At 51.9% G+C, this 23,365-nt stretch overlaps 1 protein-coding gene across 1 annotated transcript in view; it reads left to right on the forward strand.

Annotated features, from left to right (window-relative positions):
- ASTN2 (astrotactin 2) overlaps positions 1 to 21,438 on the forward strand; it is a gene marked incomplete at both ends in the record, with an annotated part of 359,009 nt that extends 337,571 nt beyond the window's left edge. The window contains 3 exons of the mRNA XM_082327894.1: positions 13,183 to 13,283; positions 14,539 to 14,722; positions 21,201 to 21,438. Coding sequence (XP_082184020.1) covers positions 13,183 to 13,283; positions 14,539 to 14,722; positions 21,201 to 21,438 — 523 coding nt within the window. The remainder of the gene's footprint in view (positions 1 to 13,182; positions 13,284 to 14,538; positions 14,723 to 21,200) is intronic.
- Positions 21,439 to 23,365: the final 1,927 nt, after the last annotated feature.

A 23,365-nucleotide genomic window follows, 5' to 3' on the forward strand; every position in this document is an offset into this window, starting at 1 on the left:
GAGTAATTGTCACCCGGGTGACTTTAGCTTAGAGCCATCTGAAGTGAGGTGGGGCAGGGACTGTCCTGGGGAAGATGCCTGGGCAGGGAGTAGCGAGTGATGAGACCCTCTCTGTTTCATCTGCAAACAATGTACGATCCTAAATCATTAATAGTGGTGATATGGGATCCCTCACTCTTCCAGACCACTGCAGTCAAGGTTATTTACCAGTGACTGTATCCGATCAGGCAGCAATGTGGTTTGGATTATACGGAGGGCTCCTGATCGAGTCAGGAGGATGATCATTGTGGCAACTGCAGCACACCGAGCGGGGAAGTCCCATGCAAGCCCCCGCGGTGGCTGTTAATGAAGAGCCCCCTGAGGATGGGCAGCAGGGGTGCACGAGGGGAGCAGGCAGAGGCGAGGCGCGCAGCGGAGAGGGCACTGGGCGATGCAGGAGGGAGGACCCGCTCCTCTGCCGCGGGAGGAAAACAAGGAGCACACGCAATAGCAAAGGGCGCTGCTCTTTCTCAATTCATTATCTTTATGAGACAACAACATCTCTCTCTTTCTCCCAACAACAAATATCACAGAAGGCGGCGCATGGGGGGTGTGAGTCCCGCACTGTGCTGTGGGACCGTGGCCAGTCGCAGAGCCTCCGGGGAGGTATGAAACAAGGCATGAATGGAGTGTTAGGAGAGAATGGAAACTCTCCCCTGGCTCCCAGGCCAGCTCTCTTGCGGGGGGTCCCTTGCTCACGATGACAGCGCTGCCTCTCATAAACACGCATTTCCTCATCCCCGTTTGTTTCTCTCTCTTGTGCAATCTCTTGTACCAGACGGGAATGGGAGTGAGTCCCAATGGTACGTGAATGTGTTACAAAAAGCCTTCCCACCCTGCCACCCATAAAGTACTGAGAAATAACAACAGGGTTTAAAAGAAAAAAAAGAGAAAGAAAAGAAAGATGGGGGGAGCTGGATGGATTTGCAACTGGCCATGAGTTATTATTCTGAGTGTAAACTCAAGGGCATGGCTATGCTGGTAGTTTGCAGCATCAACCAGCACTCAGAAGCCCCTGCTGCGCTTGGTGCTGTGCATCCCTCTGGGAAAAGGAAGTTCCTTCCACAAATGACTTTACTGGGTGAAAAACATAGGACAAAAATAGGGGCAAAGTAACTTGGCTGAGATCACATAGTTCTCAAACCAGGAGACAGTCCCAGCTCCAGCTTGCCTGCCCGACACCAGCCCCCGTGCTGGGTTGTTTCACTTGGGATGTGTGAGCAGCACAGCTGCTGCCCTGCTCCAGTCCGTGGGCATCGGCCAGGCTGCCCTTCTCAATCGACGTTGCTAGGATAGAGCACAACCAGGGTAAGGTGTGATGCTAAGGTGTAGGAGCAAGGGCAAGTCCCACCATCAAACGCAACAAGTCTCCTGGACCAGTAGTAGAGGTTAGAAGGTCTCCTGGACCTGGGCTGGTGGGGCAGGGACAAAGGATCCATGTGTTAGCTCTAGCTGCAGAGGACGCAAAGCTGCTGGGAGTTGTAATTCTTCCACACAGAGGGAAAAGCAAGGGAAGAAACCTGCAGGGAGCGATGCCTCTGGAGCAGCATTTGCGGGAGAGCGGGGCTGGTTCCGCATCTCCGGACGCGTGCAAGCATGGCCACCACAACAACAAGGCGCTCTTCCGAAATGCAGGGCAGCAGGTCTCCGGTCCCAGCGGAGGCCTGCTGGGGGTAGCAGGGCTCTCGCTCTGAGCTGGTTGGCTGTATAGCCATCATTTCAATAAAGAAATTATTAAAAGGGGGCGGGGAGGGGGGGGAAGAAAAACCCAAAACATCTGTTTTACTTCAAATCAGGGAAGATTCCTTTGCTTGCAAGGAACATGTAAATCATGCCGGGCTGGGAGATGTACATAACCCTGCCTGAAAGCTCCTCTGCACTTCAAACGAATTCTAACGTGCTTACTGGGATTTTGTTTTTATTATTTGTTTTGGGCCCTCCCGCCCTCGTCCTACCCTCCACCCTCCCTGTCTGCCTGCTGGAGCTGTGAGAATCTCCCGCCCACTGCCAGCCCCTCGCCTCGCGCCCCCTTGATTCGGGGGCCTCGGGGAGTGGGCAGCAGGCAGCGGGCAGCAGTGACTGCAGACCTTGCTGGCGTCCTTCTGCTGGGGCTCGCTGGCATGCAGCATCCCTGCCTTGGCACCGTCCTCCACCCACGCCGTCCCCGTGCCGACATTGCGGGGCTGTTGCAAGGACTGTTTGGCTGCTCTGGCCACTCCTGCAGCCCAGCACAGGGTACAGATACGTCTCACTTGGAGGCTGGCACATTTGAATCCTGCTGGGGATGCTGCGAGTGTGGCGAGCAGAGGCGCCCCCCTCCTCCAAGCCGTTCCCTTGTGTGCCGTTATTGTTGTCGTGCTTTGTTTTGCTTTGTTTCGTGCGGAGGGTGAAGCTAGGGCTGGCCAACGGTGCTGGGGACAAACCCAACAGAGATGGATAGATAGATAGCCTCTGCTCATAGAGGGGCATGTCCACCTCCCCATGCCAACCTACTAAGGTGACTCGCCCTGCACCAAAGGGACCACCCTTGGGGCCGAGGACAGGCTCCGCTCCCTGTGGTTGATGCAGCCCTTCGCCTTTCTTCTGAGGCTGTCGAGCAGGAGGCCCTATTGTGGTGGCTTATATAAGAACAGTCAGCTATCGACTCGTTTGACGTGGACCACCCACTACTCCTCAGATGACACTGTCTTTTGAAGTCACTACCAGCCTGGGCTGGATTTCAACCAGCAGCCCAGATGGAAGCCAAGACCCTAGGAGGATGAGAACAAGCCCTACCAAGGGGATCTCCAGGGGTAGCAAACTGTGGAGTGTCTGGTTTTTGTTTAGAGTGACTGTGGGGTTGGGAGGGGCAAACGTTTCCCAGTTTGCCAAGGGTCACAACCTTCCTCTCCCCCCGTCTCCTCAGGGCTGGTGATGGCCAAGCTTTGCAGAGCATTGGTAGGTTGAACGGCTGGTATGGTTAGCTGTGAACATTTCCATTGTGGAGCTCACTGCAGGGGTCCAGGGCCTCGCTTGTCTCTCCTTTCTCCCTGGCACAACTGGAGGAAGAGTTTGATTTATTCCCTCTCTACTTCTGAGCAGCCTTCTCATCTCCCGCAGCTGCAGCCTCCCTGAGCCCTGCTGTCTCTTCATGGAGGAGGACGGCAGCCATCCCAGGAGTAGCCCAAGGAAGGCACTAAAGTGATGTCTCTCTCTTGGGGCATGCAGGACTAATGCTTTCAGATGAGGCTGAAAGCCACCCACCCATAGATCCATGCAAAGACGACAAGCAAAACCTCAGAGTAATGACTTACCCCTAAACACGTAACCTTTGCAGAGCCAGGGCTGGAGGCTTCAGGGTGTCTGTGGCTGAGGGAAGAGGGCCAGGGTTGTGCCAGACCTAAGGGGAGAGCAAAACGTATTGCAGTGGGAAGGAGAGAGGCTGCAGGTGCTGCGTGGGGATACCCCGGCCCTGGGAGCAGAGGGGATGGTGGCAGGGGGCTTGTGGAGAGCTGGAGGCATTGATGGGCATTGCAGTGCCTGTGTGAAGGTTGCAGCAGGACATGTGGGATGCAGAGCCTGGGGAAAGCCCTCCTTGGCCATGCTGCACCCAGGACAGCTCGATCCGTCACCAGCTCTCACTGACACTCTGCAGCCAGAGTGGGACAAGACTCTGCAGTTTGCAGCCTCAGGCGTCAATCTGAGCCGTGGCGTGGGGGGAATTGTTGCTGCAGCACAGGGAGTTGGAGACAACTCGTTTGACCTTTGTCCAAGGGCTTTGTTTGGGATCTCCTGGTGAGTCCCAGCAGAACAGGGACTCTGGTGCTCGACAGACTGACACAAGCTGCTTTTGCTTAATGGAGACAAAAGCACCAGCTCATAGTGGCTCAGCACCACCTCCTTCTGGTTCTTCACTCCACCAAAGGACATTAGAATTCACATCCTTGCCAGGCAGAGGCAGGGAACACCTTGCCCCAAGCCCTGAGACAGGCAGTGAAGATTGTGAAGAGCTGGGCCAGTTCTTGCTGCCTTGCCTTTATAAGCACATCTGTGAATCTTCATCCTCCCAGCCAGCAGGATGAAAGCAAGGACACAACTGCCAAGAAATACGGACCTCAAACACCCTCTCTCTGTCCTCCCCAAAGCTGGTAATTCCATAGTGATCCTGTTTTTTCTGCCATCATCTTCTCCTCAGAGTTCAGGTACCATCCCTATGGGACACCCTAGAGGGTCTGCTGGGCATCTTCAAGCTAATAAAAGACTTCTTGCTCCTTGGAGTGCGCCTAGGAGCTAAAGCCCCAGGGTTGCAACATAGGCTGTGTTAATGTTATCTCATGTCAGGGCAGCTTTTTTGGGTGTACTGTCCTGCTGCCATGCCAAGGAGCTGTTCTCTCATCCACATCTCGTCTCTGTCAGAAGCTTTGTGCAGTGCAGCAGCCCCTCTCTCCAGAGAAGCTTGCTCTGCTCTTCCTTCATCAGTGGTGTAAAGCTGCTCCTGAAAGGATGTACTCTGAGCATGAGCCATGCACTGGAAAAATAGAAACCTTATCAAGGGTGAGGGTTGAGGGAGTAATTATCTACTCCTTGCCAGTGGTTGCAAGGAGCAAGGGTGACAAAGGAGGAAATCTGTAAGGCAGAGAAAAGAGCAAGGGGGGACAGGGGACACCACTGGTGCTCTCAGCCCCGGGACGGTGAAGGCACCCTGGGGATGCAGCAGTGAGGAGGCCTGCAGTGACAGTGCTGCACCTTCTGGGTGAAACCATGGCCCTGCTGAAATGGGCTGGCATTCTTCCCTCATTTCCAGTGAAACACATTTTCGCCTAAGGCAATCTTGGCACTGCTGCTTGCAAGGTGTCCGGCTGGCAAAGGGGCTCCTTGTGGGATCTTGGCCCTCCAACACAGGTATCATTCAGGAGCAGGGCTCTAGGGAACAGAAGGTGGCCTGTGTATCAAGGCCCTCTTTCAAAGCCATGGCGGTACTGGGAATCGCTGCTCTGGTGGGGTTTATTGACAGGGTTTCGAGGGAAATCTCGGGAAATTGAGATGTTGCAGCTGAGGCTGGGAAGGTGAATGTCCTACCGGGGATTTCTCTAGCAAGGAGGCAATGGATCCAGGCAGTAGCAAGAAATGGTCAGGATTTTTAATTAATTTCTTTCTCTCCCTTTCATCCTTTTTTTGGGTCTTGCTTGACAGGGATGTGAAACAAAAAGAGATTGATGAAGTGATGAAGGAGCGAGAGCTGAGTGAATCTGCATCGTAGCTTGGCTCAGGCATGCAGCGTCTGCCGTGCGGGCAGAAGGGAGTCAGAGGGACCAGCACTCACACCTTGTCCGCTACAGGTTTTAGCTCTCCATGGCAGACAGAGGGCAAGCCTAGGAGACCTAGAGCAGCATGGTGTGCTGACCCAGTGCCGTTCAGAGACAGCATTTCAGTGCCAAAAGTCATGGAGCGGCATTTTCCCGTTCCTCGGCTCTCAAGCTGATAACGTCTGTAGCTGAGCTACCTCGTTTGTGCTACCTGGGAATTGACCTTGCATGTAGACATGCTCAGCAGTCTCCTATGAGCCTCTCCTCCCTCTTGTCATCTCCCCAGTACCACCCAGCTTCCAGGGGACAGCAGCCACTGCCTGAGACAAATCCGGGTGCCGGGTAGGAAGGCATCTGATACTGCTTTAGTGTCTGTGTCTCTTGTCCTGCAGGAGTGCATGGCAGCTGTGGGGTTTGCGGTACGTGCAATGGGTGCTCCAGAACACCTCTACAAGCACAGTGGTGGGATGCCGTGGCACTGTCCCACACTGCATCCCTGTAATGTAGCAGCATTAAGTGGCCCTGCCCTCCTCCCTGGCAGCTCCCGTGAGAAGTACCATGCTCTCAAGTAAGTGGGTTTGAGTGTGGACATGGCATCAGCTGCAACTCAGGGTAACCTTGCAGTGCGGATGACCCTGGGTGACTTTCCCAGGGTTGCCACAGAGCAGAGATGGACCCATGGCTGTGCAAGCCTGTCCCCAGCCCCACAGCTGCTCCACCTGCCCTCACTGTCTCAGAAATCAGGTTTTCTCTGCCCTTTTCCTGAGCTCTCCTTGAGCAAGCAGCCTCTTACTCTGCAGAGCAGCCTGTGCTCTTCCTCCTGCCAGGCATATTTGATGGGCACTGTTTTATATGCTTCCAAAAGGCATCAGACACCTGAGGCATGTTGTGGCAGGTACATTTATTTCCCTCCATCTGACAACTGTGGTCTGGTACTGTTGGGAGTCATCTGTTGAAGGATAACGATTAGTCTCACAGCATTTGCTGTCCTGGGAAAAAAGGTGTGAATGGTGAGAACAGTTTACTGACAGCCTCATGTATTTGTGTAACGGCAAAGCTTCAATACTCTGGTGTGGCACCAGCATTGCTGCTAACCTGCTCCTCCATCACGCTGATGGGAGCAAGGTCAGTTGTCACAGATGGTTAAAGGAAGCCCAGTTATAAAAGGTACTTTTCTTCAGTGGTAGAACTGTGAGAAGAGCTTTATAAAAGATGGGGTTTTTTTCAAGATGGCACTATCCATCCTATGGATATGTTTCCTTATTGCAGTATAAGTTGTGCGGAAGCGCAGAGCCAAAAACGATGGCAATGCAAAACAGAAGATGTTGGTCCTTTTGCAGAAAAGGTATGATACATAAGCAGCAATTTGCTGGGTGGTGGTAGTAGGTTGGTGTCACCTCCCTCGGTGCCTCTCCCCAGCATGCAGCAGACAGCGAGCTGCTCAGAAACTTTTCTTCCACGACGAGCTGCCCGCTCTGCGCTGGCAGAACCTGAGGTCACAGTACAACCCCTTGTCCCCAGCCCTGCCCCACATTCCTGCCAGGCTTCAAATGCCCTGACAGGAGCATCTGATTGCTGTAATACTTGTGACAGTGCCAGCCCTGGGGAGACAGCATGAGGACATCCACTGCCCTGTAAAGCTTAGCCCAAATCCCAAGCCTCCAGCAGGACCTCTGGTAGGGGTGCAGCATGGTCAGTCCTGTGCCGGGGTACCAGCCCACCTCGCTGTCTGGTACCATGGACATGGGCTTGGCATGAGCAATCAGCCTGAAGTCAGAGCCCAACAAATAGACCAAGAAATCCTCTCCTTCCAAAAACTACTCCCTGCTCATTGTCTGCTTGGTATTTGCCACAGACTGGGGAGGTTGTTCTCATTTACCTTTCTTAATTATTTCAAATCACAGAGTCACCAATAAACTAAGCTGCATTCTTGCGGCTTGTGTAGATGGGCTGCTTTTTATTTGATTTGATTTTTTTTTAAACTGTAATGGTTTCTGAATTGGGAATGCTTGCACTAAACACACACACCTCTTCCTGTGCTTGCCCAGTCTGCTACTGGCAGGCGAGCCCCGCTCCTGCTCCGTGGCCATCAATGAAAGCAGCTGGGAGGCTCGGCAGGAGATGTACGAGCCCATGGTGGGGGAACAAGTGGGTGCCCAGTGGCCCCGTGGACCACGCACACCCCATGGCATGTGGCTGGGGGTGAAACACCCACAGCTTTGCTCCAACCCGCAGCCCCCCTGGGCTCCCCCACCTTGCAAGAACAGTCTTTCAGGGAAGCTATGTAAATTTATTGATGTTTTTAGCAGCCAGGAGATGCTGAGATGAAGGTCTGTTGCTGCTCTGCTGTGAATATTGGGACAAAGAAACACACACACCATCTCAGCCTCCCCTGCTGTCTCCAGCAAGCCCCTCACCTTGGTGTCTGGGAGCTGAAGGTACTAAAAGACTGGGGGAGGACAGTGTTTGCTCATGGGTCCCTTGAGCACAAGGTTGTGCGCAGTGCTGGGTGCGAGGAGTGTGTTCACACCCATGTATGTTTGTGGCACCAGTCCTGGCTGCTCCACTCTGCATGTGCCTGAGGCCAGGCACAGCTCGAGCCTTGCCAGCCCCGGGTCCCTCATGCCCAGTCCCTGTGTTGAGATCACCAGGGAGGGTGAGGCAGGGATTGCCAAGAGCTGGTCCATTGAGAGCTTTTAAACAGAGGCCTCTGAATTGTTTTTCAGCTGCAACAGGAAGCGAGAAGGGCTGGCAAAGCAAGGGTGTGATGTGTGTGTGTCAGCACGCTGGACCAGCCTCAGCAGCGCGGTGCTTGTTGCATGCGAACCCAGAGACCCGGGGTGTGCAGAAGGCACGGATAAGCCGTGACCGACCAGAGGGTGATGGCAGGACGTACACGTAACACCAAGGTGATACAACCTCAGCCAGGTCAGGATTTGGGTTTTTGTGCTCAGCATCACGGGTGGTGGTACCCACGCTGCCAGGGGAGAGAAAAAATCCATTGCACCATGTGTGTGACACCGGCCAGGTCTGCCCTGTGCCAAGCTCCTGGAGCAGCAAAACAGAGTCTCGTGGCCACAGGAGCAAGGCGCCAAGCCCAGGCCTATCAGCCAAGCTCAAGCCAAGCCCTACTGGCAGGAGCATCTTGTGCTTGCACCACTTCTTCGGAAAGCATGAGACCGTATTTCTGCATGATGCTGGACTCTGGAGCAGCATCTCTGCACTGTCCCCCATTTATGTGATGCAGGGGTCTCCTTAGCACAGGCCGGGTTTGCCACACAGCCATTGGTTTTGGATGCAGCCAGCTACTCGTAGACATCCGATTACTTAGCATGGGTGTTTGGCAGCTGCAGGAGTGCTTATTGGACTCCTCGTCGGACCCTTTTCTCTGCAGCCCAGGCAGCCCATTTGTGGTACAGCATTTCACTGAGCTGCTGCACAAACCCAAAGGCTTCAGGAGGAGCAGTGCATAAGACAGAACAGAAATGCCTATGGTATCTCTGTAGGATATAAAGAAATCAGCCACCGAGCTAAGGAGGGTCAGACGCAGAAGTCCTTATCTCTCTTCCCGCAAATAAGGATCATGAGTAAAGCACTCAAACATCATAAGCATCATGAGAGGGAGTTAAAAAAACATGAGCCGATGTTGTTGTCTATAAATAAATAACACGTTTTGAGGTTTCATTCTCAGCCTTATGGTTTCTTTTTTTCTCCACATTGAGAAAGGATAGAAACATGTTTTTCTATTTTTTATTTTTCTTAAACGCAATTGACAGTCTTCCACAATCATTGGATTCCAGGAACTGAAGCTATAACACCCCCCTCCGCTTTCTCTTCCTCTCCCCAAGAAGCATCTTGAGCCTAGTGATAAAATCCAGGCTTCAGCCAACGTTGGGTGGGGTATCTACGAAGAAGGTGTTGTTGACATTTCGTGAGGCCACATGTTAATTGCTTTCTGTCTCTCTCTACAAGTTTGTTCGGGTCCCAATAGGTTTGAATTTAGTAGTAAACATTTAAGCGGCACTACTTTATAGGACTTCATACGCTGTGTTTTGCTGCAGAGGTGGTAGCGTTTCCAGGCATGGAGGGGCTGAGCTCTGCCAAGAGAGATCTGTGCTTCCAGTGTTGAAATGCTCTTTGGAACCTCTTTGGGCAAAATATATCTTAGTATTTCTAGAAAAGCCAGTGTTCAGGTATGATCTTACAGAAGGCACGGGTGAAAAAGAGGATCAGCTGTGAGGCAGTAGCAGGTAGTCCCAAGCCCTTTTGGAAAACACAGGGAGAACATGAGAAAACATCGTGGAGAAGGTTTATTGCTAAACAAAAAACACCTCCAGGTTATGAAGGAGGCTCTGCCAAATCGTAGCTACCATATGGCATTCCAGGTTGTCTGACATGGTTTCATGCAGTGAGTGTGGGTCTGGGACCTTTTCCTTTCTGGCTTTGACTTTACCCCAAAGATCCTCTGCCTTGGGCAAAATGCTCAGAACCACTCTTTGGCCTCATTTGTTTTTTCACAAATTATCAGGGTTGGCATAATCAGGTGCAGCTCCATCATCATCTGTGGGGATGCTGCTCGTTTTGGTCCTTGGCCCAAAACGCTGTATGTGGATATAAGTATGGCAGAAGGACCTCCACATAGCATTGCCGAGCTGGACTCCAGCCCGCCACGTGCTCTGTGTAGCTCCCTCCTTTAGTCGTGCTCACTTTGATTTTCCCCTTACTTGCCATGCAGACATCCCTATCCCTCCTGTGCAGTGGTGGTCCCTCTCCTCCCGCCGGCTGCCCTCTTTGTGCCCTGTTGGGTCCCAGACTGGTCCCGTCCCTGCCGGCAGCTCCTCGCCTGCATCCGCCAGAGGTTTCTCTTAGATGCAGCAAGCAAGATCTGCCTGTTAATGCCGGCTTGACACTGAGCCGCAGATCTTTGCACACTCTTCTCTTAATTGTCTGTTTCCGGGAATAAAAGAAAAAAATAAACCCCAGCACTCTGTGCAGTGCCATTAACTGGCCATAAAAGTGTTTTGATGCAGAAAGGCTGTGTGGTCAAGTGGTTTGAGAACAAGATTGGAAACCATCATCTCCTGAGTTTCCAAACTGCTCATGTCACTGAGCCTCTCCGGGGCACGATGCTTCACCCCATATGTCTCTGTTTACCATCGGTAAAACAGCTATTAATACTGATGTGCTTCAGGGTGATCTTTTGGACTGTAATTAATGTTAAAACCTTCTGAGATCACTCTCTGGAAGGAGCTAGAGAGGTGCAGAGGGCTGCGTACTGCCGGGGCTGCCAGCTTCCACCAGAGCTGAATTTATTGGTGCTGATTCCAAAACATCTCATTCAGAGTGAATGGAAATGAAAAACTTTCCTCTAAGGTTCTTGAAAGAGGACTGGTTTCAGGTGAGGTAAAGCAATTATTTGTTTTCTCAAAAAAGAATTTTTGACCAGATCAAAATCGCTTTGATTCTGATGTTTTTCCATTTACATTTTGGGCTTTTTTCTTACATCATCTGAAAAAATTATGAACTGAAGGGCTTGTTTGTTGATATATATTTTTTAACCCAGGCCTGGCCAGTACAGATTCTCTTGCTCTTGGCAGCTGAGTGACTTTGTTTCTGTGTGTGCTGGGCAGAGGGGAGAAGTGCAGTCAAAGGGCTAACGCAGGTCTTTAACCTTGCCCAAAGGGGTGGATGTGCTTTAACACCCTGCCAAGCAGAGATGCTTCCTCCTGACCCCACTGGCAATGGAATAGGTGATGTGGGCGCTAATTGCTGAATATTACAGTTGTGTTTTGATAAAAGTCTGCCATTTTTCAAGGAAAGTGCTCTGGCACTGATTACCTCAGAGCTAATGGAGCCTTACTGACTGAGCCACTGCGGGCAAAGCAGAGGTTACACATTAGCTGTGCTCACCCATTTAAGAAAGAAAACACAACAACACAGCCGCTGTGGCTAAGCAAGTGACCCCAGGATGGGTATGGAGATCAACTCGCAGCAGTAACCTGCTTGTTAAGCCTTCTTACTGCTTGTTGTGCTTATGCTGATGAGCAAGAAGAGCGTTGCCCACTGCTGAGCACCTGGACAGGCAACAGGACTCCTGGGGTCTCTGCCCAGCTCTCCCACTGCAGAGTTCCTTGTCTCGCTGCGGCTGAGATCCCCCCACCCAACACTGGGTGCCCCGTTGCTGTTGCTTTCTGGGCCTGGAAAGAGGGGGATTCATGCTGCCAAGCTGCAGCGACACGTACCTTACCTGCTCACAGCAGGAGACTCCTTACTCACCTTGAACCCCTTGTCTGTTGAAGGGAGGAGGAGGGACGGTGGCACCTCCAGGATGCAAAGCCCTGAAGTTAGACTCCTGCCCTGAATTCGATATTACCCTATTGCTCTGTTGCTGTCCCTTAATTATAGCGGGCGAACAGCCTGTGTGTGGTACTTGTGAAGTTGCACAGCGCGGACGTCCTTCCTGAGATGCTCCCACTCTGAGCAACGTTCCTTGTAAATTAAGGAAAATGATGTCATGCCAAAGAATTAAATAGCATCTCCTTGGGTGAGCTCAGCGTGTGCGTCCCCTGCATGCCCCAGCTTTGTGAAAATGGGAGTTATCCCTACACACAAGTGGGTTCCTTGGCAGTCTGCTGGCATCCTTTCAGGCAGCAAGTATTGTTAAGGAACTAATGCTAATTGCATGGAGAGAATGTGTCCTGTGCTGGGAATTGCTACCGTGCAAATGTCAGCTCTTATCAGCTGCATGTGGGGTGCGTAGGGCCAGCAGGGAGGAGAGAGGGGGGCTGGCAGTGCTCGTGTGTGGGGTGAGGAAATTGCTTCTGTCCCCGTTAAGGATGCTAAGGAGTTAGGACCATTCCTTAAGTAAACAGACCTCAGGGTCGCAATCCCATTTAAGCTTCAGCTGCTTTTATGGTACTCTTTGCACTCACTTGCAAGAGCTGCTCAGTTTTACCTTAGGATAAGGAGCAGGGCTGTGTTATTTCTCGGGAGCTGGGTACCCCGCAACCAGGCATCTCAGACCTCCGAGGGGTTCAAGCCAACTCCTGCACTTTGTCAAAGCCAGCTCGAGTTTCCGTGCCTGGCTCAGATTGAATAAATATGAACTGATGCCTTTTGGGAGAGTGGACGGAAGATTGTTGCCCCTGCTGCGAAGAAGCATTCTCATTTTGGAGCTTTGATATTCTGACCAGGACTCTGGGCTCAGCATCCCGGGATGTCCCATGCAGCCACAGCCTGCTTATTCAATGCTTCATCCGGCACAAAAGCCATATTTTACCATCAGATGCTCTCCATTAGCTTCAAGTGTGAAATTATCATTCCCACCCCTTTACCAACCCCACCCTGGTGAGGAAATGAGAGAGAAAAGAACCTCAAGGGCCATTCACAGGATGTATACGAGCTGTCACTTGTCAGCACAGAGCCTGCTTACGGCAGGAATTACTGCTCTGCTCTCAGGAGGGCTGGAGAGGACCGGCTTGCAAATGCCACAGCGTTATAATGTTTGCATCGGTGCATGGCAAAGCAACCCCAGAGATGTTTGCATCCTTTCGCAGTCACGCGGCTGCAGGGTGCAGCCCCACAAGGCTCCCAGGGACATTGGAGGGAGAGGAAACACAGCTCCGTGGATGCTGTGTGGGGACATGGTGGCCTGTCCCCCTGGCCCTGGTGCCTTTCCCTGAGTGCTCTCCTGGTCTAAGCGTGAGATCATCTCACGTCTCCTTGAGATGCCAAAACTGACTGACGGGAGCCTGGGCCACGTTTTCCTTTCTCTTGTGAAGGCCGGTTCCCATAACAACGTGGCGGTGTGGGACCAAGGGATAAAGACACTATTTTCCTTTTCCTTCCTGCCTTCCAGATTTACCCTCTATGCGGTGGATACACGAGGGAGACACTCAGAGCTGAGCACAGTCACCCTGAGGACAGCCTGCCCGCTGGTAGATGACAGCAAGGCAGAAGGTCAGTGTTCAGGCGCCTCATTTTCCACGACAGAAGACATTTCCTGCTAATTTTGCTTTTCCTTTATTCATTATACTCCTGCAAGCCCCTCCAGTCCCTCCTCTCCCAGTGTGAAGGTTCCTGTAAATTCGCCCACAGGCACAGGGACATTAATCTGGTGAGGGGTGACAAATTGCAAGAGTGTCCAGTAGCAAAGTCCCCTCGGCTGGGCAGCTGGTGGCTCCCATGGTCCTGTGCCATGCGGCGCCATGGCATCCTTCCCCACGCGCGGCCGTGGGAGCTGATAACGTGCATTTGACACACGTCCCCTCGAAAAAGAACAACCTCTTCTTTCAGAAGCGAGAGAGGCAGCCCTCGCCATGCCGGGGCAGCGAGCAGTGCGGGACACTGTTGGCTCTGGCTGTTTAAAAAGATACTGGTGGCAGCTGGTTCAGTTCTGAAACAGAAACACTGATAAAAGCCCAGCCACTTTTGCACATTCGTGTTTTCCAATTTTGAAACCAATCCCATTTGTTCTTATGCCCAGAGTGCTTCGCTGCTTTCAAATTTAAAAAGATTCCTCTAAGTGAAAGGCAGGTTACTTGTTTTCTTTCTTGCTTGCTTTCTATTTTGAAAAGCACACAAATGAAAGTTTTGATTAATGCTTTGTTCCTTGTTATTGCCAAGCATTCCCAGGAAAAATGAGCAGGAGACTAAAGAAAAGGAAGGAAATGGAGTTTTGTGTGTTTTTAATTTCCAAAAAGAGATCCTTTTCTACAGCAGAGAGTGCACCTTCTTGTTTAATATATCTGAGCTTCTCTAGTAAATACCCACAATGATGATGTGCTGTATTTCTGGCTCAAGTACCATCTTGTTATCAACAGTGTCATATTATTCTTACCCTTTAGCATCATAGCTGTGCAGTTGCTTTTGTTTTGGTAAATTGGGGAAGAGCCTGCCTGCCCTACCTGGGAGGGTAAGGCTGCATCTGCCTGTGCTGGCAGCCCTCCTCCGCTCCTTCTCCCATTCCTTCGTGGAGCATTGCTGGAGTCTTTGGGGCTGCTCTGCTCATGCAGGGCACTTGCTGCAGGATTAGCCTGAGGAATTGCTAAATGCTCGCCAGGTCGCTAAACCCTGCTGCAGGCAGCCCCAAGGGACTGGCAGGCATCCCAGGTGCCTGCCCCTCCTGCCAGCCCTGCCAAGGGCTTCGCTCCTCCTCCTCCTCTGTTAGCACCTTATGGCTCTTCATTAATCCCATCTCCCTGATCCTTTCCAGAGATAGCTGACAAAATCTACAACCTCTACAACGGCTACACCAGTGGGAAGGAGCAGCAGACGGCCTATAACACGTTGATGGAGGTCTCCGCTTCCATGCTCTTCCGAGTCCAGCACCACTACAACTCCCACTACGAGAAGTTTGGAGACTTCGTCTGGCGCAGTGAGGACGAGCTGGGGCCCAGGTACCTGTCCCTTCCCTGTGTCCTCCCCTGCCCCACCACCTGGAGCACCCCTCTGCTTGGCCACTGTGGAAGTGAACCTCATGACCTTCTCCTCATAGCTGAGAGAAGTTCCCTTCTGGTGTTCACCAAGCTGTCCTGCCATCCCCCAGGACTGCCAGGTCCCAGTTGGTCTTTGGATAAATGTTTATGGGACATCTAGCAGCTGGGTGGTCTTTCGATGAATGCTTGCGGGGTGATGGGGCATCTAGCAACCAGCCTGAACCAGGCGGGTAATACTGCAGATGAGCTGAGAGTGTTGGAAAAGCTGGGGGGGTGAGGGGCAAAGGGTGTAAATTAGGCCTGGGACATAGTGAAGGATGCCAGCGAGCGCACAGCACCTCATCTGTTATCTATATACAGCTTTATGCTAGAAATATTTTCTCTTCACTATACATTTAATGCTGTGAGGAGGGCTGGGAGAGAATTGTTCCTGGGAGCAACCTTTCCAGAGAGACTGCATCTGCAAACCCCCAGTGTACAGTGAAAGGGGTGGTAAGACTCAAAGAGATCACAGCTCAGGCAAAACAGGTCCATGGACTACATTGCATCCAGGGGGCTGGCAGTATCCTGGCAGTGTCCTGGCAAAGGCCAGACTGCCACCCAGCCCCTTGGGAAACACTCAGCAAGAAATGCTCAGAAGTAGCTGCATCCCTCTGGACATCTTGAGGTCTCTTATAGGATGCACATAACCTTGACTTGCTTTGAAGATTTTAGAGACACAGTTCATCCAGCATCCTATCTAACATGTTGTTCTCTGAGAAGCTGAAGCAGAGGAAGGTGCAGGATCAGGGTCTTGCAGTCCATGAATAACTGGAAAAGATTTTCCTTCTCTCCCCCCTGCTCCTATTTGCTCATTGGACACAGGTGAGAATCTGTCCATAATACCAGGATGACAGCTCCTCACAACAGTTTACACCCCTCCTGGACATAAATCCAAGCTGGCCTGGGGCTTGCCCTCCTCCAGAGATGACCTTGGTCATAGTTTCTTTGGTAGTTCATTAGCCTCTGGCATGGAGCCACTCTCATTCTTCCCACTGCCTTCCTCCTTCTTTGATGACACTGTAGACTTATTTGTCCTTTTCAATTGCTCCTTTCTCTATAAATCCCTGGCAACCATCAGCCTCTTCTTACACATCCTTATTTCCTCCATTACTTGAGATCCAACACACTTATTTACTGAAGGATGCTATCTAGCCTGATACCTACACCAAGCCATGAGATTTGCAAGGTGACATTTAAATTGCCCATATTGCTCGACTCTATACCAAGCTACATCTGGAGTCAGTGGTCTATTCAGCTCCTGTCTGTCTTCCTCGCTGAGCCAGATGAGCTCCTAGCAGTGCTTGTATGCCCCTGTTCTGCACTTGAGAAATATGTGACTTACAGCCAAGGAGAAGCATCTATAAATGCCGCAGCAGCCAGTGCCAGGCTCTTGACAAGAGCAAAGCTCTGCCGTCCAGCCTTGCTTCTCTGAGAGCTTGGACAGAAACAGAGGCACTGACGTAGCGGGAGGCGAGTGAGGCTTTGCCAGGGGAGGCCATCTCGTAACACGATTTTAATTGACGGACTGTTCTCCTTCCCAGGGGGACATTCATTTTCGTACCTTGAAATGTTTATCAGATGAGCCTCAGCTTCACAGTAAATGTTCGCTCATAAAACTGAGTGACAAGAGGGAAGTTGATTGCCTCCATGTAATAAATACATCACACTGGAGTCCTCGTGAGCCCAGTTTCCATGAAAGCCACAGGTTACTGCAAACAGCTGCTTGCGAGAAGACACACTGACAGCCAGATGTCCCAACCAGACGGTTTACATTAAGGAGACATTAAAAACTTAGCTCATAGGTGGCCCTAAACCAGGACTTTCTGTGGTCAGCAGCATCTTGGCACCTGGCTTGCCTCATTCTGCTAGTCTCCTTTAGCAACAACAGCCCCTTTCCTGCTCCCTCCATCCCTCTTGCAGACACCAAGTGAATCTCACAGAGTTAATTTGTTCCAACAAAACAGAAGAATATGCCTAAAGCAGTGAAGGTTTAATGCTACTGTGCATTCAGACCTTTGGATCTGTGCAGCCAGAGCGCTTCCTGACACAGCAACAGGGAGATTTCTCTATTATTTTCTCTTACTGTATTTTTGGGACAGTCCTTTTGACCACTGCAAAAAGGGCCTGGCTTTTAGGAGGAGGCAGGACAAATAATTAAGTTAAAGTCTTCCTTCCATGCCCCTACTTGTGGCTACCAGCAACAATGGGGTCAGGATGTGGCATCAGCCCAGGTCTCGCAGCATCTCCTTTGCTTGAGCAAGTCACCCAGGCAGGCAGCCGGGACAGCCGCGGGAGACGAAGTGCATCTCCAGAGCAGCTGCCTTCTGGTACCGAGGGGGAATGCAATGTACTGATGGGAGGCTGTGATAAGAGGCCATGGAGTCCTGGACTCACTGTCCTCAGACGAGGGTCTGACAGACCCAGGTCAGTTCTCAGTAGAGTCGAAAAATCTGAATTTATGACAAAATCACCCCCTATGGGAACACAGCAGCCAGGCAGCCACCCTCTCCCCACAGCAGTCCTGGGAAGATCATCCTTCCCTCCAGCCCAGGTATCATTTCTTTTTTGCTTCTTTGTGCTGGTTTGTTCTGTAGCACCTTGCTCCCAGGTGAGGCAGGGTAACGTCTTGCTGGCTCTGGATGTGTTTTCATCCTGCACCAGCCATCAAGGTGAGTGATCACTGTCGCCTGTGCAGCTGGGGGATAAATGTCCCTGCAGGAGCACACCCAGGGCTGGGCAGAGCAGGAGGTAACGTATCTCCTGCTCTTGGGCACATCCTTGCAGAGCTGGGGCTGGCAACCAGGGACCTCGGTGCCCTGTCCCCTGTACAATCACTGCACCACACTCCCTATCACTGGGGCCACTGGTTCATGCACGAGCCCTTGGAAAGTGCCCTGGCAGCGGACACTCATCCCCCTCTCCTCTCCCCCACCATGCCACGAGGTACTGCAGAGGGAAGCAGCCGTGTAGAGCCATCACTGTTTTTAAATCCCCCTCTTCATCATTTATGACTGTGGCTGTGACCTCCAAAATCCGCCACATAAGTGGAGACCAGAATCAGTCCCTGGCTGGTGCCGACTTAAAACCTGGCCCCTCCAGCGGGCACGTGGCAGGTGGGAGGGCACCACTGACTCATGCCAAGGTGGGGGCACCCCCAGTCCGGGCTATGGAGTGAGGGGGAAGGGAGTCGCTTCATCCCTTTGGAGGCTGAGAACTCGGGGTCTGGCCACAGGCAGCCATGAGAGTGACTCCCCCCTCACACGTTCCCCTGCTGTCCTCTCCCAATTCTTGCCCTTTAATAAGGCAATAAATTACTGTTTCTGGCAGGGATGAGGTTGGTCAGCATTTAGGAAGATTTCATTTCCAGTATTTGAAAAGGTGGTCGTTCTGACCCGACAGCCCTCCACAGGGAGCACTTGGGTAATACCCAGGGCTTGATTTATGGTGTTAAATTGGCAGCCCAAGAACTGCTCCTGTAATTTATGACCCAGCCTTCACCAGAAAGCCTCTCTCTCTTTCTCACGCCTCCCCTCGCCCGCTCTGTCTCTCTTTCTCCTTATTTTTTTTAAGAGGGAACAGCTGACAGCTGAAAGCTAAATCTAACATTTACACATGACTTCATTACCCCACTAAAATAAATGACTCAAAGCGGTGAAACCCATCAAAACTGGGGCTTTGGCACTGAACACCAAAAGCAAGGGGCCTGTTTTCCCTCCCTCCCCATCACCCTGTCTCCTCCTTGACCACGGTGCAGTGTGTTTTCAGCATCCTCATAGGGCCAACCCATCGTGTGCTGCATCCCACCCTTAAACATTGATACTTTCCTGGGGCCAACTGCATCAAGCACAACTACAGATGCAGCAGGTGGGTAGAGACCAGCTCCACAAGGAGCATGGCACATGAGACATCAGCAGGTCTGGATGGGTTGACTGCTGGACTTCTTGCCACCTCAAGCTGCTCCTCACACATAGGAATGTTTGCCTGAATAAGAAACTTAAGTATGTATCAATCAGGAAGCAAGGACAACGTGGTGATATTTAGCAAAAGCCAGAAGATCATGGAAGTATGGTGGAGCAAGTAATGAAAATGGGAAGGTAGAGAAGGCCAAGGGAAATGGAGGCAAAGGAATGAGCAAGTTGTGCAGGGGAGAATTAAGAAGTGAGTGAAGAAAGCTATGGAGGGGAGGAGAGAGGTGAAGTGGTGAGAAGGGAGGAGAGGAAGAGAAGAGCTTGGCCAGCAGGCAAGTGTAACCTTGTCTAGGTTAGGGCCAAGTCGTGGTTACCCACTGCTGGAGTTTGCCTCGAGGGCTGGTCGTGGCCACTCATTGTCACTCCTCTCTTGCTATGGCTGGGAAAAGCCTTATGGCAAGCTGAGGTGGGAACCAATCTGAGGGAAACTCCGTGGGTTGCTTGGTTGGCCTTTGAATAGACAACTTCCCCATGTCAGCCCCATGGACACCTGTGCTAGAACAAGCAAATGGGCAGGGACAAGCTGGGGAAGGGGCAATACCCCCTTTTGGCAGATTTATGATAAATAAGGGTGACCATGGAACTACGGCCTTAGAGAGAGTTACCCTTTTTGAGGAGGAGGGTATTCTGGCTAAATGCTCTCCTCCCGAGCACTGTCAGCTCACATAGAAGTCCATCCTATGAGCTGACCGTGGGCCCTGTGCTTGCTCAACCTTCCCCGAAAAAAAAGGGAGAATCAGCACAGATGTTAAGAAACAATTTCTCAGCGTTAGGATGGGTGAGCACTGGAAGGGTTGCCAACTCGTGGTTCTAAGAACAGGTTAGACAAATATTCATCAGGGCAGGTTGATCTCATCAAGGAGATGGCGCAGATGATGCCTTTTGGTCCCTTCCAGCACCAGTGACTGTGATTTGCTGAAGTTTGTTAACTGTAGTGACAGTTGCTACAGACTTTGATTTGCTGCTGAGCTTAGCTTTAATCAGTCAGTCTTTACTGAAAGCATCTAATGCTGTCGTAGAATTTCATAAATTCTTAGCGGCAGACGTCCAGAGGCGAAGGACCTGTTCTTGGCAGCATGTCAGGTCTTGGTGTGCAACGGGAGCACCAGATGCTGTAGAAGGTCAGGTGGCTGCTACGGAGAGTAGCATGAGTAGAGGTATTCTGTCAGAGCTGGGCACAGCTCAGCCCATGACATCATTATTATATATGTGTGTGTACAGCTAACAAGGCTCAAATTGCCTAGTCAGGCTTGTCTTTATAGATTAAATCAATACATGGATACCATGTAGTGGTGTCCAAGAAAGGCCAACTCCCTTTGCTCTTCCCTTCCGCTGGAAAGCTGACCCTGAGCCCATCACCCCTGGGGAGAAGTGGGGAAGTTTTCCACATGCAACCCTGGAGGAGCGGTGGTTTCCTACAGCCTTTCATCCAGTCTTCCCGCTGCAGAGGGAGAGGTCTGTAGCCAGCTGGGGATGCTGGGATGCCCTCTTGCCTCCTGCCACCACCTCTGCCCTCTGCTCTGGCGCTGGGGTGGCTCTGGCCAGCCCTTCCTTGACGTCTCATCCCTGGGTGCCTGCGGGTGTGCGGCCGCATCGGGCTCCCAGCGCTCTCCCCCCAGCTGGGAGCTCACAGCCTGGGCTGAAACACCACTCAGCTTTCGTAATCAAATAATCCTCATGTTTATGCGTCGCTGACTGACGGCGCTGCCCCTGACATATCATTATCAGGAATTTACATTCCTGCAGGAACTGCGAAATCCCCTAGCCCCGAATCCAGAGCTTTCCTGTGGCACCAGAGGGAGAGGAAATAATCTGTGATCTTGAGACTTTCAGACCACTGAAGTAAACCCTCTTCCCCTCCCTTTGTTTGATTTAGCACTTTACAGACTCCCACGAGGGGATTCTTGGTTTCTTATGGGTTTATTTTGTTTTGTCTTAAAGTGTTGTACTTTTATTCCTCACTCTTCTAGTGTCAGTCCTTTTGGGCCATTTGCCTCCTGGAGACTTGGGAAAACAGGAAAGGGAGGGCTGGGCTCATCAGTCAGGAGCAGTAAGGTGCTGGGGGTCTCACCAGGGTGCACGGAGGCCAGCACGGGTGCTGGAGCCTGCCAGAAGCACATGGTGGTGGTGGCGACCATCTAGCCAGGGACACAGTGTCCCCAGGGTACCCAAGATGCTCTAGTGGGTCACACCTAAGGTCCCTCTAGCCCTGTTGACCTGGTGCTGTGAAATAGTAGATATACCCAGAACTTTTGGGCAAAACAGGGTTTCTCTCTGCCTGAAACAGGAAAGACATTGTCTTAGGCAACAGGTCTTGTCTGTTCTTGTCGCAAGACAGAGCCGGTTGTAGAACACAGGAGTCCTGGCTCCTGGACTCCTCTTTGCATTGCTCGCCCTGCTCTGTCTCTATCTCTGGTTGTCCCCTCCAGGAAGGCACACCTGATCCTGAGGAGGCTGGAGAAGGTCAGCAGTCATTGCTCGACCCTGCTACGCAGTGCCTACATCCAAAGCCGCACTGAGACCATGCCCTACTTGTTCTGCCGCAGCGAAGAAGTCCGGCCGCCTGGCATGGTCTGGTACAGCATCCTAAAGGACACCAAAGTAACGTGCGAGGAGAAGATGGTCTCCATGCTGCGCAACACGTACGGGGAGTCCAAGGGGCGGTGAGGGAAGGTGCAGGCCTGGAGCTGTGGGAGGCAAAGGGACTCCAAGGAGTCGAGGACTCGTGATGCGCTGAGTGGCTGGTGGGTTTTGGGGTCGGGTGGTGTTCGGAGGGGGTGGAAGGGGACAGCAAGGCCAAACAGGACTTTCTCACGCAGATGGCAGAGAAACAAGAAATCAGCAAGTTGGACTTTTAATTTCTTTTCCTTTTTTTTTAATTTTTCAAGAGGGAAAAAAAAGATTACCTAATGTGACTCAGCATAAAAGCCTCTCCTTTTTAATCTTTTCTTACTGAATTTCCTGGACTACACACTCCAAAACCGTGGGAGAAGGAGATACCTGCTCAAGGCCAGGGCCAGGCAGAGGGGAGCTGCTGGGCACAGGGTGGCTGCCTGCCTGCCTGCCCTGCCTGCCCTGCTGCTGGGCAGGAGCTGTGGGGCAAGGGGCCCCGGTGGTGTGGCGGCCGAGGACGCCAGGAGGAGGTGGCGCGGGTGGCCGGCGACACCGCGCTGCCAGCGAAGGTCCCGGAGGGGGATGCCAGGCAGGTGCCGGGACGCTGCAGGCAAGCTGGGCTTTTGTACCACTCCGAGTCGACGGACCGGCTCCGTGCGCAGCCTTCATTCGCAAGGCTCCCGGCAGCTTGTTCTGTGCATTAAAGATTCATATTAAGTCCATCTTCGCTGCCTCTTTGGTGTTTCTTCCTGACACTGTCTCACCGCCACTTGGGTGTTTGTAGGGTTTCAGGACCAGAGAGGGCCATCACCGATGGCTGTCCCCATGCTGGGGTTGAGGGGTCGTATCTGGAAACCGGCACTGACCCCAAGAGCTGGACGCATGGAGAGGAGGGGAAAGTGCAGCCTCTTTGCGTAGGGTCCTCTCCCTCCCCAACACTCAGCTCGGCCACCGGCCCCGGTGGGAGCTGGAGGCGTGTGGGAAAGCCCAAGAAGGAAGGCAGGGGCTAAAAAGACATGGAGAATCTGGTTTCTTTTACTGTCAGATGTGGGTCAGGCTGGCCCGGGATCCCTGTGGGTAATGGATTTCTCAGCCTGGTAGCCAAACCAAAAAGCGCGGGAGAGTGAGGGGGGAAAAAAAACAAAAATCGGATCAGCTCAAAGCTATTGCTTTTTCTTTTTAAAGCAAAACAGCGAACCTGGAGGGAGAAAAGGGAACAGTGTGGGTTGAATGAATCAGTTTAGTCAGCCCAAAGCGAATAGTTTTGTTTAGTTTTTCAGGTTACTTAACCCCTTAATGTAAAAGCAAACAAGCAGGAGGTGAGTTTCAAAAATGAAAATGTTTTGAAACCAAACAAAGTTGCAGGATTTGATGTGGAGGAAGTTCAGCCAGAGACCTTTTTCTTCGTGAGCTAAACGTATTTGCCTGATTTGCACCCACTCAAATAATTCTGATTATTTCTCCCAAATTGCTCTTCCCCCCCCCCCCCCCCCCCCCCTCTGGTTATATGTCTTCATTTGTCTTGAGCCACGTTGATGTTGAACATTGGGAAGACCTCCAGTACCTGGTCAAAGTCCCACTGGAGTTCACAGAAAACGTTGCCTTGATGCAACAGCCTCTGGAGCAAGTGTCAAAGCATTGCAGGTTGCCTGAGGTCTTAATTTTTAAGCTAAATCCTTTTTTCTGATGGAGAGGGAGAGGACAGTGACACTGAGGGATCTGGGCTATGGCCACTGTGTCACTGAGGCTTCTACAGCACTGAGCACAAGGGCCACGGAGGGACCACGATGCCATGTGTGTTAAAACCTCTCTCAGCCCCCAGCGCTGCTGCTGCCCGTTAACCATCCCTTTGCCCTGGGATGGTGCCATGGAGTTTGGTTGCCTGGCTGGTGGCCATGGAGTTTGGTTGTGGGGATGAAGGAGATGACCGTGACTTGCTGCTGAACATAGACTTTGCATTTGTTTGTCCAGAGCTGCCAAG

This window comes from Platalea leucorodia, assembly GCF_965183815.1.
Source record: "Platalea leucorodia genome assembly, chromosome: 15".
In the NCBI taxonomy this organism is placed as follows: domain Eukaryota; kingdom Metazoa; phylum Chordata; class Aves; order Pelecaniformes; family Threskiornithidae; genus Platalea; species Platalea leucorodia.